The 19,913-nt window shown below is 34.3% G+C and overlaps 1 protein-coding gene across 1 annotated transcript in view; it reads left to right on the top strand.

The window, feature by feature from the left end:
• Nucleotides 1-19,913, top strand: part of LOC148954697 (uncharacterized) — an 82,509-nt gene that overhangs the window by 49,035 nt on the left and 13,561 nt on the right. The window contains exons 7-9 of the mRNA XM_089086700.1: nucleotides 6,900-7,097; nucleotides 14,134-14,369; nucleotides 18,568-18,817. Coding sequence (XP_088942826.1) covers nucleotides 6,900-7,097; nucleotides 14,134-14,369; nucleotides 18,568-18,817 — 684 coding nt within the window. The remainder of the gene's footprint in view (nucleotides 1-6,899; nucleotides 7,098-14,133; nucleotides 14,370-18,567; nucleotides 18,818-19,913) is intronic.

The following is a 19,913-nucleotide window of genomic DNA, read 5'->3' on the forward strand; positions in this document are numbered from 1 at the left end:
TAAGGGCTCATGCGATTGAAAATTCAAAGGGCTAATGCCATTTTTAATAGTCGAAAGTGATTGGAGGGCAACTAACCCCCCTCTCACGCCCACCGTTTATCCAAACACATCCAATCAAAATTTTGAGCATAGCATAGGGCAAAAAGCATAGCATATATTAAATACGTAACCTAACCTAGTTCAATCATTTTCAAGTTCAATCATTTTATTATTAACATATACATGTATATAAGTGATATAAACCCATGGGGAGACAAGCTCGAAAAACTAGGCCTAGACAAAGGCCACGCTTTGCGATTCATTTATCTATTGCAAATACCCGTTTGACTGGTTTCCTGTAGTGTTTCTCTATACAATATATAGCGTTTGTGTACCATATAATGCATAAGTACCATCAAAGTTTGTCCGTAACGGAAGTAGTGCCAAGCAGACTCGAGCACAACAAAGAATTTTACGTTGCGTGAGTTTATGATACGTTACGGAGAAGTCAAAACAATAGCAACAAAATGGACTTATATGGATGAGCGAATTACAAAACGAATTAAGAACGAATTACCGGGTTCGAACCCCCTTCAAAAGACAAAAAATTCGACTCGTACAAACACAACAAAAATGCATATAAAAATTTGTGATAGATGTAATGATACATAGATAGATGTAATAGATAGATAGATGTAAAGATGCATAGATAGACAGACAGATAGATAGATATGTCGGATGGATAGATAGATCGGTAAATAGACAAAAGATCTAGAGCTGAACTGGGCAGCCATGACAGAAAACACAGAAATGAATGTAAAGACGACAAACGGGTCTGTGGCCAGTAAATGAAAACGAAGCGAAACAAAAAAAATCAAACGAAAAAAAAATTCAACGTACAAAAAAATAGAAACTAAAACTAAACAATATACATAAAACTAACATAGATAGATAGATAGGCAGAAGGATTGTAAATAGATAAATAGATAGACAAATAGACAGATAGATAGATGCATAGATAAGTAGACAGATAAATATGTAGATAGATAGGTAGATAAACAGATAGATAGATAGATAGATGTAAAGATACATAGATAGATAGATATGTCGGATGGATAGATAGATCGGTAAATAGACAAAAGATCTAGAGCTGAACTGGGCAGCCATGACAAAAAACAGAGAAATGAATGTAAAGACGGTAAACGGGTCTGTGGCCAGTAAATGAAAACGAAGCGAAACAAAAAAATCAAACGAAAAAAAATTCAACGTACAAAAAAATAGAAACTAAAACTAAACAATATACATAAAACTAACATACACTAACATAAAATATACAATTACTTACATTTACAATTGGCAGCTGCCTTCATGAAACCACAGAAGTAACTGACATGAAACTTGTATGGTTTCATGAAGATATCCCCCAATTGTAAATGCAAGTAACTATATTATATATTTTGTGTTCGTCTATTTTAGTTTTATATATATCTTTTACTTATATTTTTTAGTTTTTGTTTCTAGTTTATTTCCTCTACGCGGAAGACGCCTTGTTGCATACGGGCGAAATTTTCGTTTGATTTTTTGTTTAACTTAATTTTATTTACTGGCCAATTGGCCATAGACCCGTTTGTCGACATTACATTCATATCTATGTTTTTTAGGTAGATATATAGATACATTGACAGACAAATAGATGGATAGATAGATATTTAGGTAGATAGATAGATATGTAGGTAGATAGATAGATGGGTGGATAGATGGATAGACAAATAAATTTATAAACAGATAATAGATGGGTAAATAGATAGATAAATAGATGATAGGTAGATAGACAGATATATCAATAGATAGACAAATAGAGATGTAGATAGATAAAGAGACAGATAGATTAACAAATGGATAGAAAAATCCATCCACATCCATTTTGAGGTCCTATTGTCATGGCAAATTGACTGAAGGGGTTCATTTGTCGCTTGATTTAATCGTTAAGTAAAAGAGGGAACAAATCTAGTTTTTTGGCATTGGTTCAAGAATTAACCCATACCCTACGTGGAAGACCAAAATTACGCAAAGGGGGGAGAAATGTAGAATATTCGAAAATAAGCTGTAGGCCTACTCTCTTTGCAACTTTTTTCAAACCTTTGTCAATTTTAACATATATTATTACTTCTGATTAGTAATCCTCGCTATACAATTTTTGTAATTCCTATTTAATAAATTACATCTGCTTAACAGAAATCTTATATGACCAACAATTGTTTTGATTAAGTTCATATATTGGCTGCTTTGTGAGTTAATGAGGTCTAGGACTCCCCGTTATATTGTGGCAGTAGGAAATTTTGTATTGATGGGAAGGATGTCAAATGAAGTGTAATTTTTCTTTAGTATGTCTTTTTGTATATGGCTTTAGTTGGCTTTTAAATACAGATTATTATTATTATAACGCCGTGTTATCACAAAACAGAGGATGACAGCACAAAACTGTCATTTTTTCGTCAACAATCTGGATGTTTGCTTTACCTTAAAAGGACTGTAAATGACATTGCAGTTTCTCATAATCCAGATTGACAAGAACGTGGCTTGAATTTCACATCAAAGAGTTGTAACTCATTCTTGGGGGAGAGGAAGGGATCAAGAAAATACAAAAGGAAGGGTTGATTTAGAGGGCCCAGCTAATCGAATAGTTTTAACGATACTGAATAATGTTATAAACTTTCGAAAAATATGTAAAACTATGCAAGCAAATTTAGCACTATCTATCATTTCGTAATATTTGCAAATTGTAGCAAAATCTCAAAAGCGTTATTTTTGTGCAAAACTAATTAGATTAAACTGTTGTTTTATTTGTCATCTTTCATTTCGACAAAGATTTTTCATTTTACTAGGTTTAAATTTGTAAATACTTGATTAATTTTTATTTACTGATCGAATACAATGTGGGCTTATTCAGCACTGCCTATCACTTTGTAATGTTTGCAAATAGCCGCAAAACATGGAAGCCTTATTTTCCATGCAAAATTTGTTACAGTCATCGAATTTTTTATCTCTTTCTCATATTTAATAAAGTTTTTTTACTCTATTAAATTAAGATTTTGAAATAATTGAGAAAATTTTATTCGCTGATCGAAAACTTGTCGGCTAATTCAGTACTACCTATCATTTTGTAATATTTCCAAGTAGTTGCGAAACCTGAAAGCTGCAGTTTCCATACAAAATTTGTTAGTTCATAAGTATTTTTGGTCTGTTTACTTTCATGTTTTAAGAAAATATACTCTGTCAAGTTATAATTACATTTGCAAAACAATGTAGGCCATTTAGCATTACCTATCATTTCGTAATCCTCGCAAAACACGGAAGCATCATTTTTCACAAATATCTGAACTGTTGATCTTTCACTTCAACCAGGATTTTGCTTTATCCAATTTAAATATTTAATTGTTTCTTTTTTGTAAGTTTTAGTAGATTATATTATGGAACTCGTTAAACATCCCGACCCCAGTCAAAAATTTTGATGCGTATGATCTGAGAAAAACCGGTTTGTCCGTCTGGAGTAGGTTATAATTAGATTAGTGTCATTGAGAATAACTACGATGTTGGTATTTTATTAAATATTTAATGTCTAGAGATGGTTAGGTTAGATTAGGTATTAAATATAATATTTTCTGGGCGACCTGCTTTCCATAATTTTTTGTTGCAGTTCCCATAATTTTCTTACAAAAGTATTTTGTTTTCATCATATTGTGGTATATGATGAAAACAATCATATACCACAATATGATTTCATTAGGATTAACCTAACTTCACTTCTTGGGTGGGGTTGGGATATTTAACTAGTCCCTACTTTATTTTTCTTATATTGTTACTTTCTTTTGTCAAAAACACTATCAGTAACGATAGTCTTATTCTGAACAGTTGCTTTTTATTATAAATAAAATCTACATAGGCTATTGATAAAACAGTACAATCAAGTTGTCATCTTTAATTTCATAACTTCTATAAATACCTGCGAAAAATCATTAGCGTTACCGATTTGAAACTGACCTAAATTCTATTTTATTTTTCTTCAATATGCTTAAAAACAACTATACTAGAATTGTTTGATATCTCTGATGTGAAAGAGCGAGGATGTTATTGCAAGTTGCCCTCTACTTTCAAACATTATAAATTCCTGCAATGTGTTCGAATGTCAAATTGTTCAAAAGTGGAAAAAATTATAAATAAATTGGAACAAAGAAAATATTTTTTGCTTAACCTAAAAATTATTTGAAAAAAAAACAATATGGGCAAATTACGTGGAAAATATAAGAAATCACAATGACAACATCACAAAATTAGAGGGGGGGCTCCAATTAGGATGTGGCAGGGGGTTGAAAACATGAAAAACCGCTTTCTTGTAAACTGAAAATAATTAAAATATGTTCCAATTACGACCAATATCGATATTATAAGCACATAAACTATAAATTTTATAAAAACATATTATAAATTCTTCAAGTTGTAACCCGAATTAAACCAAACAAAAAAGAATGGCAAACTATGAAAGTGAAGATAGACATTATAACTCTTGGCGTTTATCTCCTCCCCCCCCCCCCTGAATATATAACTATATTCAGTTATATCATTATAACTGAAGTTATCCCGTATATATGGGTAACGAACAAAAATTGTTCTTCATGAATAAATGAAACATGGAATGAATGGAGATTAAATTGAATAGCCAAGTGAAACTTAGAACGAACAGAAATTACCGTAAAGAAGTGCAAGATTATTACCCACTCAGACTTCTGAACAGCTAGAGTATCATTTGTACTTTGCTGAAAGCAAACACAGTTATAACAGTTTTTCTTTTTTCTTAGCTAGTATTTCATTGATATAGGACTTCGCTTGTTCTTGCATTTATTCAGAATAAAGTTTGTTTTCGCAAAGAATCACCGAAATTCTGCAGCTTTTGCACTAATATATCGGGTCTAGGCGTTCATCTCTCCCCCCCCCCCTTCGGGATATTTTTTGTATTTGGGGAGGGAGGAAGATGCCTGAAAGGGTGCATTTTAATTCCAAAATATTTCAACTCTCATTGAACCTTTAGATAAGTCAGAATTAGTTCTAAGGTAGAAATTGATATATAGTCCCGAGGGCTTATATATAAATACAATACACATATTATCGTGTATTGATATGTATTATCAGATACCATAAGAACATATACTATGTGAAAATGTTAACTGTTATGTAAAATTATGATAAAATGTTAATGTTATGTTATACGATATTATGTGTTAATTTTGATTATGATAATATGTGAATATTATTATGTATCATGTGATATCATGTATTGCCCTGTATTATCATGTATCATTTGAACGTTTATGTATATTATCGAAGTCAAGCCCTAATCTAGTATATTATTAAAAAACTTATGTGGTTGAAGGGTTTCTACAATATCTCTGCTATTCATGGTATTAAAAAAACTCAAGGAGAACCGGTGCTCAAAACACACTTTTAGGGAAACAAATGTATATGCACTTTTGAAGACCGGTTAAATTTTATCATTTGTCCAAGTGACGATTTGTTAAATATTATAAAATTTGTAAGCAGAGTTAAAAATAAAGAAATTGAAATTTGTTGGTTGTTAGTGATGAGTAATTGTTTGGACAATTGACATTTTTTATCTAAATTTCAAGATAACAAAAACACATTTTGATATTGGCATTTGTAACCGTCCTTTTACAGCCAACTGTGCATCGGATAAACTGCTGTGCTATTAGAATAACCATATGTGCAGTTAATGTCACACACTGACATTGAGAAAGAGGGGGGTGCTTAACCTTTAAGATAAAACAAATACCCAAAATTGTATTTTTTAGAAAAGGAGGTATAATGCATTTTTGAAGTTACAGAAACTCCTTACTGAAGTTACACACATTTCAAAGATAGACGATGCGTGTTTTTTAATTAAGGTCCGTTTGATCATAAGTATACAACGAATGACTACTTATTACACAACCACTGCTTGTAATAAGTAATCCCATAATAAATTTTATTCCTAAAGAAGAGGCATGACGAAAATATTTAATTTCATAATTTTTTTTGTTCAAGAACTAAACACTAACAGCGTCAAATATGAAGACCATGAGCTCTAAAGGAACATTTTTTCGGATGTCCTAAAATTTTTTATGACAAATTTTTTTTCCTAAAGATAATTTTTGTCCTACGATAATTTTTTTTTGTATCTTATGCAAAATAAAATTGCGTCTCTACAACAAGTAGAATAACAGGGAAATTTTGCATATGATTGTGGAATACAACTTTAAATGAATATTTTAGTCCTATGTCCAAGGGCCGTCCTCAGCACAACACAAACAAAATAAAACACGCACAACACAACAGCAAAACACAACAAAACATTAAAATGCAACCTTTAAAACTAAATTTTTCTAATGAAAAACTTTTAAAAGAGCCCAAGCATCATTACTTTAACGAAGCTCAACCATGCAGTGTGGTCACCGTTGCTATTTATGAAACCTAAGACTGACAAAAATTTAAAAATTCGAAAGACTAATTCAGAAGCCAATATGTGAAATTATTTGGAATGAACTTAAAATGATTTGTAAGCAAAAAGTTAAACCTAAAACGTGTAGAATTAAGCGGAAAATGGGTACCTAAAACAAGTTGAACCTAAAACGAGTAGAACAAATGAATGAATAAACGAAATGAAAATGAACAAATTAAAAATTTGCTGTCAAGTCCAGCTGAAAATTAACAGATTTTACAATAGATGAACAAAAGAAACCTGAGACGGAACAAAAGTTATATAAATAATCTAGCTGATTATCAAATCCCTTGTTTTCACTCATAGAAGCTGTCAGATTATAATCTCTCATCTATCAAAACTTAGCTTAAGATTAGTCTTTCCTTTAAAGATGATATCGATTGCCCATCCAGTCGCGTTTGCTTCGAATTGAAATGCATCGATCCCTGTCCAACTACTTGTGGTGTTAATGCCGACTGCTCTGTTCGGAACCACATTACATCATGCAGATGTCCTGAGGGATACACAGGGGATCCTTTCTCCAGCTGTCAAAGAAGAACAAACAGGATTGACTCCAGACAAGGAGGAGGTAAGGTTGCTTATTATAATGTGTTTTGGCTGAGATCCCTCTCATAGTGAGCCCCTCTTTAATCCTCTTGCACATATCACTAGCATTTTGCTTATGACATAACACATATGCACATGTACCTCTAAGTTTCTTTAAGTCTTCACAACTCTGTCAGGAACCACATCACAATGCAGCAATATCCCTAAATATGCGCTGAATTGTATGGTGAATTTATGGTGAATACGGTGAACGTATGGTGAATTTGGCGAAAATCCACAAAGACATAGTGTTAATAGACAATATTTGGGATCAAATTTTGTTGATGCAGACTTGTAAAAACGATTTCTTGTCATTTAAGTTTTTCACTTGTGCGAAGCTAAAATTAAGTAAAATGACATATCATTAACAAATTTAAGCTATTCCTAATCAGCAGAATCCACTAGAGTGCGGCTCAGACTATAATTTTTAACTGACTACAGATGCCTTGTGTTTAGCGAGCTCCTTGCACCTTTTCTTCTGTGTCACCAACACGATTCTACCACCATCTGTGCCACCTCCAGATTTCATTCCAGGTTAATACTTTTTTCCTGTCGCCTTCTTCTTTAAAATGTTCTTCTTCTTTAATGTCACCATTAAATTAATTTGAAGAAAAGTGGGACTTACGGAAAATTCAGTGCATATATATAATTCAGGCCATATATTTGACATTTGACCATTTCGGGGTTGGGAGTAAAATTCATCTGCGAAGCAAATGAAAGTTATGTATGGATTCATTATGGCATTCTCATTCTAAAGATAGTTCTATTTCTTAGCTATCTAAGTATTCCGTTAATAAGAAAATTAATCGGAGCTTCTGTATTACTATTAAGATTACTAAGGTTATAAGATTATTATATAAGATTATCAAGATTATTATTACTATTAAGATTAATAGAAATAATAGTTACCATTCCTAAACCTGCTACAAACGGTAATTCTTTTTCCCTTGACACTTATTTTTTTTCCAAATACGTTTTAAATTTTGGTTACTATGGGCTAAATTTAGTTCTCTACTAGGTTGCAGATGATGCCACATCCATGATAGGAGTATTTCATGGTGTCCTAACATATATTCTACTTTCGTTTTTTGTAATGGAGTACTTATTGCATATATTGTTTGTTCTTTTTTTATTCTCTTATGTTTTTATATTCTTTCCTTTTTTAAGCTTTAATGGCTCAGCTTCTTTCCCAGTTTAAACACTTGAGACGCCTTGCTTAGACAGGCAAAATATTTTTTTTTATTGTTCTTTTCTTCTTCCTACCAGCCATTTCCGTTGTTTTTAAGATTTTTTCTGTTTTGCACTTTAATTTACACCCGTATTTTTTCTGGTAAAAAAAACATATGCTACAAAAAACACAGATGAAATAAATAAATTTCATATTCTCTTATTTTCTGTTTTTTTTTATTCTCTTATGTTTTTATATTCTTTCCCTTTTTAAGCTTTTATGGTTCAGCTTCTTTCCCTCTTTCAACACTTGGGACGCCGTGCTTAGACAGGCAAAATATTTTTTTATTGTTGTTTTCTTCTTCCTACCAGCTATTTCCGTTGTTTTTAAGGTTTTTTCTTTTTTTTGTACTTTAATTTACACCCATATTTTTTCTGGTAAAAAAAATCATATGCTACAAAGAACACAGATGAAATAAATAAAAATAAAATAAATAAACTCAAAATATATGATATACAAATAGCCTAGACGATTTCGAGAAGCTCATATTATTTTTGCGAATAGGCAGGAAAACACGTAAAATAAAGGCATATAGCCTAATAATACAACTAGCTCATTATTTAATGTGAGGTGTCTCTCTTGCAGAGAACCACCGAAGCTAGATGGATCTCATTAAATGTTGTAACCGAAAATCCTCACACAACATAGTAGCACAGACCAGGGTTGCCACCGTTGGTAATTTATCACCAAATTTGGTGATTTTTTGGCGATTTTTTTTAATCCGGTGGTTTTTGGTGATTTTCTTCTTCAATTTGGTGATTTTCTACAAAAGCGGTTGTCCATGTATGACTGTTTTAACTGCCTTACAGAGGTGAAACAGTCGATGACTTTCATATTTTGTGTCTTTTTTTGTGTAAGCCTAAAGGAATGGCGTTATTTTGGCAGAAATATAATGCATTTTTTGCAAAATGTCTTTTGAAATATCCGCTGCTTCTTGGCAGAAAACCTAGTTTTAAACCATTTTCTCAAGCAGAGTTGATATTTACACTGCTTCACACTCTCTTTTTTTGGAAAGACTAAAGCCGCAATTTTTTATGTATTTCACAGCTCAAATTGATAAATTGAAATCTTTCATTGCTTCGCGGCATAGATTTCCTTTTTAAGAATAAACTAAATGACGTGTATGAAGGTTTGAAGGTTTATGTCCTCCCTCCCCCTTTTTTTGAAGAAATGACGGGACTGTTTTTTGTTCTTTTAAATCTGAGCATGATGAACATGTTTGTGTTGAAGAAAAAGTGGATATGTTCAATTCATGTATGCATCCGAGTCAAAATTGTTTTGGGAGTGTATTTTATCAAGTATTTTACGTTTCCTTGTTTATAAATTGTACTATTATGATGGAGCTTGTGACAATAAATATAGCAGAGGGGGACAACCCTGCCAGTTAAATTTGGTGAAGTTATGGGTTTGCAAATAACTTGCTTTAGGAAGTTAATGATGAAATATGTTTCTGCTGGCTGGTAGAATTACGCGCTCCCTGGCTCTTGTGTTTGTTACCAATATGCTTCTTTTGTACAATACCTCCAAACTATAGTATTTAAATTACGTACCAGAGCAGGGGTCTCATCAAAGGATAAGATTTATTACTGTTTGTCTAATATTTTTGCTTAGGCTTAACCCAAGACAATTTTCCAGAGGTAAAAAAGATATATAATAATTCGACACCATTTGAGTTTTTTTTTTTTGTTTTTTTTTTTCAAAGCTAAAAATCACCATTAAGGAGGTCAGCTGTTGCACGGGGAGTTAAAAATCTCAAAAGCTAACACAATTCGATTTGAGGACGAAAGAGGAGTATTGTGGTAATTCGTTTCAATGGGAAACCAGAAAAAAAGATTTTGCTAATTAAAAGTTAAAATACTAGGTAAATAAATGAAAAGGCTCCTTTTTAGGGTACGTCCAGAAAAAAATTTTAGATCACAAATTCAGTTTTTCGTTGAAATTCAGTATTCGCTATAAATTCTGTTTCTTCTTTAAGTTGTTGACGATCTTTGAAAAACACAGTGTCTTACATCAAGGTGCTCAACACGTCTAATTGACGTATAGCCTATTATTATTGATCATCGATTTTGGTGATTTTTGCTGATTTTTTTTGTGAAATATTGGTATTTTTTGGTTCTTGTGGCAACCCTGGCACTGACAGTCACATAACGAGGAACAAGCAAGGTTTATGCAGAAGACATAGAGTAGAGTCAATATGTGCAATCTTAAAAAGATGTAGACTATGAACTTAATAATTGCAAACAAGAGAAATTACAAAAATACTACAAAAATATAACTATTTGAAAAAATACTTTTGAAGATGTGAATATGGCCTAGACGCCATGATGTTTTGTTTCAAAAGTGACATTTAAGCTTTGTAGTCCAAAAATTCAAACTGCGCATTTAACCGTAATTTTTCTTCGAATCATCAGTCGAGGCTACTTAAAAAATTATTGTCAAAGAAATAAGATAAAAAGGTATTATGCTCTAGTGACAGAAGCTTTGCGTACCAATGAAGTGGAATACAACCCCCCACACTCCACCTCCTACCTACGTCTGATATCATCGAAGTAATGTTAGCTAAGACTAGAATTAATTAAGGGGCTCCAATAGACTGATACTTTACGTGCAATAAATTTGCTCTTATGTGACTCACAGTCACTATACAACTCATCGAACGTGGGTGTTGTGTATTATTTTTAGTCAATGTCATTTTCAAATGACTAGCTTTGGCAAGCTGTTATGTCATTTTACCTTAGGCCCTGTTCACATTTGGGCTTAGTTGGGCATCGATTTCCAGTCATCATCACAACGGACCAATCAGGGCTAATTATAACAGAGAATATAAATTGTAATTGGTCGAAAATGATTATAGCTAGACATTGATGTCTAGCTAAGCCTGCGTGTAAATTGAACTTAGGGAAATGGATACACTTTGGTTGCTGCTTGGTGCAGATTGGCTGTGGTAAATCAAAAGCCGTTATGAGGTAGTTTTTATTAAAAAACATTTATAGTCCAATCTATTAAACGAGATATTTGAGATTGGTTCAACTCACTTTCCTATATTTTTCCGGGTGTAAAGATAATTAGAAGTTTCCTTTTTTTCCAAAATCTATTAAACGAGATATGTGCGATTGGTCCAACTCACTTTCCTATATTTTACCGGGTGTAAAGGTAATAGAAGCTTCCTTTTTTCCAAAATCTGTTAAATCTCCTCCCTAAAGGAGGGTTTTTGAGTCTTTGGCACAACGAATGTGTTTTGACTTGGAGGCTAGATAAAAATCTTACAATTTATAGTCCAATCTATTAAACGAGATATGTGCGATTGGTCCAACTCACTTTCCTATATTTTTCCGGGTGTAAAGATAATTAGAAGTTTCCCCTTTTTCCAAAATCTATTAAATTTCCTCCGCTAAAACGCTTAAAAAGGAGGGATTTCGAGTCTTTGGCATAATGCATGTGTTTTGCCTTGGAGGCTAGATAAAAATCTTCCTTGTAAAAACAACTGTTCGTAATAACAATCGAAAAACTCAGTATGACTTTTTTAACTTTCCTGTGAAACTTAGAATGTGTAACTATACCGCCTTTTGAGTTACCTTGACTAATGGGCAGGGCCGTATCCAGGATTGGGGAGGGGTATGCAAAATAACTAAAAAAACAAATCAAGAATTTTTTTTTGGAGGGATGGGGTTCAAACCCCCTAACTCCTCTAGATACGGCCTTGCCGATGGGTATAGCTCTACCTACCACTGACTGATGAAGATACGCAAAAGAGATACATTCCGATCCTTTGGTTTTTAAACCTTACTTAAGTAGATTCAGACTCTTAGAATCTTCTTCTGGTTTAGGCCACACTATTAAAAGGTAGGCTATGTCTTAGCAATTACGCTTGCCAAATTGTACCATATTATCTAGTTTCCCTTGAAGAAACAATGGGGTATTGGACGTCTGGGTATTTGTGACGTGATTCATATTAAAACAAATCCAAATTTAATTTTCCATAAACTTCGAACTATCCCAAAGTCGTGTCATATCCAGGTTTGTTTTTTTTTCACACCGGAAAACGAACAATTATTTTATTGCGAATAATCTTATTAAACGAAATATAAATTAGGCCTACAGCATTTTAACAAGTTGATATGTCATATATCGCCTTTTAAATACCTCAGCCAAAATGTTGTTGCTGCATAGTTAAAAAAAAAGCAAAGTAAACCACTAACTACGTCAGTAGGTGTTAACACCTTTATTCGGGGATATATAAACAATCAATTTGGAGTACTTCGGAAAATTATTATTCAAACGTCAATCATTTAGTTTCCAAATTTGGACGGACCAAGGATGTCCGAATAATTTATTCTGATTCACTCCAAGATATCTTTGATTAGTCCCACCTATCACAGGTGAATGACCATTTGCATCATACGTGGCAAAACATAAAGGCATGTGTAATACAATGCCCAGTATTGTCGATAGCTAAGAATTGCCAAGCAACTACTTCCCCCCTTTGGTGTAAAAATATAAAAAGGGAACATACTGGTTCTCCTAAGCCTGAAACCATCTAAAAAGTATTTTTGCCTCCCATACGGTGCTAATTTAAGATAACGGTAGCGTAGGCCATGGGCAGGTAAATGGAACAGGCACGTGTGTAGGAATTTTTTGGGGAGAGTGGAGGAGTAATAATAAAAGCAAGTTTTGTTTGAAAATGTGAATAAGGCGTACCTACAAGTTTATAAATGTTTGTCTTTGGAGACAGGGGCAATTCCCAAAGGAAAACCTTAAGCGCTCGTACAGGGGCGGATCCAGGATTTTTTAGTGTGGGGGGAAAAAAGATTGATCCGATAAAATTGCGTTAGAAGCAAGTTTATTTAACGCAAACTTAAGGTAATTAAGTAAATTACACTAACTTAGACTATGCGAGGGGGGGCACCCCCTCGCCCCCTGGATCCGCCACCGCTCGTAGCATATAGGACCCTCTCTGATAGAAAAAAAGTCCTGAAAGGGGCAGGAAGGAGTTTGATGGAGGGGAAAGGTAAGGACAGATCCGCTTTCAAATATTTACACATAACTTGACAGGTGATATTACTATCTCCGAATATATGAGGATTTTTTTTTGTATGTGCAGGAACAGTAAATTTAAACTGGCCATCACGGGATTTTGCTTAAAGTATTTTGGGCGTTTTGCGAGATGCCGCTCATTTTTCACCACCTGGTATTTATCTCGGAGTACTATGCGTGCTGCACAGTTTTGTCAGGCGTGGCACACTTCCATCGACACTTTGCAAAGTTCCACCGCGCTTGGCACCACGCTGGCGTGAGTAATTTACATATGTCAGTAAACCCTTGCCTTTTAGGGTCAATATTTCTTTTTACAGCAGGAAATTACAGGAAGTACCAAAAGTACCAAGAGGAGTCCAAGAGGGAGGGGATATTCGTGCATGGGGGTATCAGGTGGTCGAGTGACATTAGTAGAGAGGTAATATATATATATATATATATATATATATATATATATATATATATATATATATATATATATATATATATATATATATATATATATATATATATATTTGGGTCCTCCCAGTAATATTGTGTACCCCGTGACGTAAATTCCTATGTAAGTTTCTGGAAGTAGAAAGCAATTTTGAAAAGGAATGGGGTACAAGCCATTATGGTCACGTTATTTGAGATGGCTGATCCACATATTTAAAGGCTTCCAAATACATAAATTTTTTAAATGCACTTGACTAAGCTTCTCTTTTTATATTTCTTGTTTTATTTGTTTCAAACTATTTTTCATTTTTTTATTAAGGTGGCTTTGGAGATCTTTGCAGCCCAACTCCATGTGGTCCAAACAGTAATTGTAGATCAGATGGCAACCAAGCTATTTGCAGCTGTCAATCTGGTTACATTGGTGACCCCATTCAAGGATGCAGACATGAATGTGATGCAGATTTTGACTGCGATACATCTTTAGCCTGTATCGACTTCCGTTGTCAAGATCCCTGTTTGACCCGATGTGGCAGAAACGCAGACTGCCGTGTCTCAGTATGTATAGTTCTTTCTTTCGTCTTATTAATTTAAAAAACTGTTTCCACAAAATAAGTTTTTCAAAAAAAGTAAAGAACTCCATCATTAAACCAAAAATAAAATAGAATAAAATAATCTACCAAGCATACAACTACCACAAATCAGTATCAATAAATGAATGAAACCCAAAACAAACAGAAATTAAAATAAACAACAGAGTCAAACTCAAAACGAGCAGATAACTCAAAAATCAAAACGAAAATCAACTCAAAACGAGAAATATAATTTGTATTTTACTTAAAAAAATTCAATTGAATTTACTGAAAAAAATGTGCATTTTCAGTTTAATATACATGTTCTGATATTTATTCCTTAAAATCTTAATTAATTTTGATTTCTTAAAGTTATAGAAATGAAAACGTATAAAAGAATTTTTTCATTAAAGTACAAATTATTTTCTGGCTTTTAGAAAGCATAGGGGTTTAGAACCCTACTCATATTAATTTCTGCTCGTTTTGAGTTTGACTCTGCTATTTATTTTAATCTCTGTTTGTTTTCGGTTTCATTTATTTATTGATACTGATTTGTGGTAGTTGTATGCTTGGTAGATTATTTGATTCTATTTTTGTTCATATTTGGTTTAATGGAGTTCTTTATTTTTTTTTGAAAAATTGTTTTGTTGAAAAAGTTTTTCTTTAATTAATTTCTATTCGTTTTATATTGACATAGTCTTTTTCAAGGAAAAGTATCATTTTGACTCTTAAAAAGAGCACTAGAGCGTCTGATTACCAATCCAATGAGCCCCCCTCCGAAGTTTATATGGCCATGCTTTCTATAAAAAAAACCATATGTGCCCCCAGGCCATAACTTACAACCCTTACCCTGAGGACAGGGGGGATTGGTTGTACTCAAAGATATAATTTCCAGACCTTTCAAATACGTTGAACCAAATGGCTATCACCAAATTTTGATTGGAAGTGTTCGGGGAAATGACAGGCATGGGGGGGGGGCATTTGCCCTCTGATCACTTTCGACAAATAGGAAAGGCACTAGTCCTATCAATTTCAAATCGAATGAGCCATTTTTGAAGCTTCTACGACAAAACTTTCTATTAAAACCTTATATAACCCAAGGCCATAACTTATGACCCTTGTCCTGAGGGTTACGGGGGGAGGGTTGTCATCCTCAAAGACATAATTTCCAGACCTTTCAACTACGTTGAACGAAATGGCCATATCAAAGTGTTGATCGGGAATGTTTGAGGAAATGACGGGCGGGGTTGAGGGGGGGATTTTCGCTCCGATTACTTTCGACTATTAAAAAGGGCAGTAGCCCTCTCAATTTCCAATCGAATGAGTCTTTTTGAAGTTTTTACGACAACGCTTTCTATAAAAACCTTATATGCCCCGAGGGCATAACTTACAACCTTAGCCCTGAGGGCTGTGGGGGTTGTCATACTCAAAGACGTAATTTCCGGACCCTTCAACTATGTTCAACAAAATGGTTCTATCAGAATGTTGATTGGAAGTATTTGGGGACATTTGCCCTCCGATCACTTTTGACTATTAATAAGGGCACTAGCCCTCTCAATTCCCGATTGAATGAGCCCTTTTTGAAGTTTCTACGACAATGCTTTCTATAAGAAAAACCTTATATGTCCCCAGGGCGTATCTTATAACCTTTGCCCTGGGAGATGTGGGGGGTTTGTCATTCTCAAAGACATAATTTCCGGACCTTTCAACTACGTTGAACAAAAGGGCCATCTCAAAATTTTGATTGGATGTGTTCTGGGAAATGGTGGGCGTGAGATGGGGTTAGTTGCTCTCCAATCACTTTTGACTATTAAAAAGGGCACTAGCCCTCTTAATTTCCAATTGAATGAACCCTTTTGAAGTTTCTACGACAACACTTTCAATAAAAACTTTATATGCCCCAGGGCATAATTTACAACCCTTGCTCTGAGGTCTGTAGGGGGGGGGACTGTCATCCTCAAAGACCTAATTTCCAGAACTTTCAACTACGTTGAAAAAAAATGGCTATCTCAAAAGGTTGTTTGGATGTGTTTGAGGAAATGGTGGGCGTAAGAGCGGGGTAAGTTGCCCTCCAATCACCTTCTACTATTTGAAAGGGCACTAGCCCTTTCAATTTCCAGTCGAATGAGCCCTTTCTGAAGTTTCCACGACAACGCTTTCTATAAAAACCTTATATACCACCAGGGCACAACTTGCAACCCTTGCCCTTAGGAATGTGGGGGGAGTGTCAGCCTCAAAGACATAATTTCCAGATCTTTCAACTATGTTGAACAAAATGGCTATCTCAAAATTTTTATTGGATGTGTTTGGAGAAATGGTGGGCGTGGAATGGGTGTTAGTTGCCCTCGAATCACTTTTGGCTATTAAAAAGGGCACAAGCCCTTCCAATTTCCAATTGAATGCGCCCTTTCCGAAGTTTCTACGACAACTCCTTCGATAGGAAGTGCCCTGGTCTAAAACAAAAAGCAAAAAATAAATAAATAATACACTGTGACAACATCGTTCTTTACTTAGGCAGTGCTATTGCGCTGCCTATGATGAATTTTTTTGCCCATCAGTCCAATCGTCTGCACGTTAGTATAATAGCTTCACACCTAAAACTGCAATGATCAGACTAATCAAACCCTGTGGCAATCCAAGTGGATTGATGTTCTGCTTGCTTGGGGTTTTATTCTAGCTACCCCTAGGTCGGGCATCAGGTTTATCACCTTTCCTGTAAAAACAGACCCAGCATATTGCATATATGAGGGGGGTTGTCCCTCCTCAACACCTCGCTCTTTACGCTAATGGTTTTTAAGTACTTTAAAAAAAGCGTCATATTGTTTTAATTAAACGAGCGTTATGTTTGAGGAGTTGCTCTTAAAGAATTGGGACATTAGCGTGAAGAGCGAGGTATTGAGGAAGGGGAAACCCCCTCATATACGTAAACAATTTCTGTTTGTTTTAAGTTTTAAAGTTGCTCCTTACTTTTAGTTCAAAAAACGTGTTTTTTTAATTTAATTTCCGATCGTTTTTTAAATAATGCCAGGAAATCTGGCTCTACTTCCACACAAATATTTTTCCTTCCCCTGGATATATCTTCTAGACAATTCAATCCTGGTCAAAATTTACCCCGGTCAATTATCCTTAACATTGCGTCTGCAAAGAAAAAGCAAGACATAAGAAGAATTTCATAGAGGAATTCTGGCAAATTCCCCCAGTGTAAAATTTCCCCTGAAAAATTCACCCCATGGAAAATTCTTCATGCGGAAAATCCTCCCAGCAGAAAACTTGTCCCCTCTTACCCGAAAAATATATGCTTATTTCCCAGCAACAAATACTAAACATAAAAAATGGGCAAATTTTATAACTTAAACACCTTCCCCCAGGAGCTCTGGGGAGTCATGTTTTCTCCAAAGACACAATCATCCGGCTTTTCAACCATGCTGAACCAAATGGCTACCTCAAAATGTTGGTCAGACTATTTTGATTAAAAAAAAGGAGCGTGGGAGGAATCCTAGCTGCCCTCCAATCTTTTTGGTCACTTAAAAAGGGCACAAGAACCTTTAATTTCCGTTCGAATGAGATCTCTCCCGATATCCTAGGGCTACTGGGTTGATGCGAGCACCCCTGGGAAAAATAAACAAACAAAAAACAACAAATAAACACGCATTCGTGATTTTTCTTCTAGCAAAAAAAATACAAAATTCCACATTTTTGCAGATAGGAACTAGAAACCTCTATTGTTTGGTTCCCAGATACGCTCAATCTGATGGTGTGATTTTCATTAAGACGCTATGAATTTTAAGGGGTGTCTTCCCCTTTTTACGTAAATCAGATAAATTTTTTCAGGCTCATAACGTCTGATACGTAAGATTAAATTTAGTGAAACTTATATATTTGGAATCAGCATAATAAGCCAATTCTTTTAATAAATCTATTGGTATCAAAATTCTGTCTTTTAGAGCTTCGGCTACTATTGAGTCGGACCACTCTTTACTTAGAGTTCGTTACCACGAACTGTTTGATTAACTGTAAATACGGTAAAAAATTTTAATTTCCCTTTAACTTACACGTAAAAAGATATTTTTCAAATTAATACCTCTCCAGTAAAAAATTTAAGTACGTAACATGCCGCTTTTTGAAATACTGCAACCGTACTGAATACAAACCCAAGCATTTTAACCGACTTATCTACTTTCCAGAACAATCGTGCCCTCTGCAGCTGTCCAACGAACTACCAAGGCGACCCGTACACTGAATGCAAACCAGAATGTGTCCGTCATGACGATTGTCCGTCCAACCAGGCCTGCTTCAACTTGCAGTGCATTGATCCGTGCAATGGAGCATGTGGCACCGGTGCTGATTGCAGGGTGAACAATCACAAGGCCATTTGCTCATGTCCAAAGGGATACACAGGCCATCCTTTTGACAGGTGTCGACCGTTTACTAAAGGTTTGTTTTAGCAATATACGGTATTTAAATTTCGCTGCGGTAGCCATATTTCAAAGTTAACTGTCAAATCGACGTCTTCATATAAGCAGATGCTCGGATCACTTCTGTTTCAAATCAAAGATGGAGAATTTACCGGCCCAGAATTGATACACGGGCCAGCATTTTGACAGGTGTCGACCGTTTACTAAAGGTTTCTTTTAGCTAAATACGGTATTTAGATTTTACTGCGCTAGCCATATTTTAAAATTAACTGTTAAACCGACGTCTTCATAAGAGCAGATGCTCGGTTCACTTTTGTTTCGAAAAATAAAAAAAACAAATTTTTTTTAACTGAAAGTAAGGAGCGACATTAAAACTTAAAACGAACAGAAATTATTCCGTATATGAAAGGGGCTGTCCCCTCCTCAACGCCTTGCTCTTTACGCTAAAGGTTTTTATTGTTAAAAAAAATAGAGTTGTGAGAAAGAGTCAAACTTTAGCGTAAAGAGCAAGGCGTTAAGGAGGGGACAGCCCCTTTCATATACGGAATAATTTCTGTTCGTTTTAAGTTTTAATGTCGCTCCTTACTTTCAGTTAAAAAAAACTTGTTTTTATTTATTTAATTTTTGAACGTTTTTGAATAAATGCAGGTTTTGATCTTGGCTCACAGTACATGAATAATTAAAATAAAATTTTCATATTAATTTACTTTTATTTGGTTAAATGGCTTTCTCAAAACTTGTTTCATTTTATTTACGAACGTTCTTATTAGTAATAAATATACGTAACTTACGAATTAACTCACGTAACCAAGTTCTATATTCATATAATTTTAGTACGTATATTAGGGGGTTCTCCTCCTAGTCAATACCTTGATCTTTAAGCTAAGGTTCGAATTTCGTTCCAATTCTTTAAAAATGACCCCTTAATCACAAAGGCCGTTAATTAGAATAAATAGCTCTTATGAAAGTATTAAAAAATATTTGGCTTAAAGAGAGAGGTATTGACTAGTGGGTGAACCCAATCATATATGTTATATTTTCTGTTCGTTTATCGTTTTGATGTTGCTGCTGTTGCAGTTGAAAAACTTGTTTTTTTATATTTAATTTCTGATCTT

Source organism: Artemia sp. Qi Xiang Cuo, chromosome 3 (genome assembly GCF_049724085.1).
Source record: "Artemia sp. Qi Xiang Cuo chromosome 3, ASM4972408v1, whole genome shotgun sequence".
Classification (NCBI taxonomy): domain Eukaryota; kingdom Metazoa; phylum Arthropoda; class Branchiopoda; order Anostraca; family Artemiidae; genus Artemia; species Artemia sp. Qi Xiang Cuo.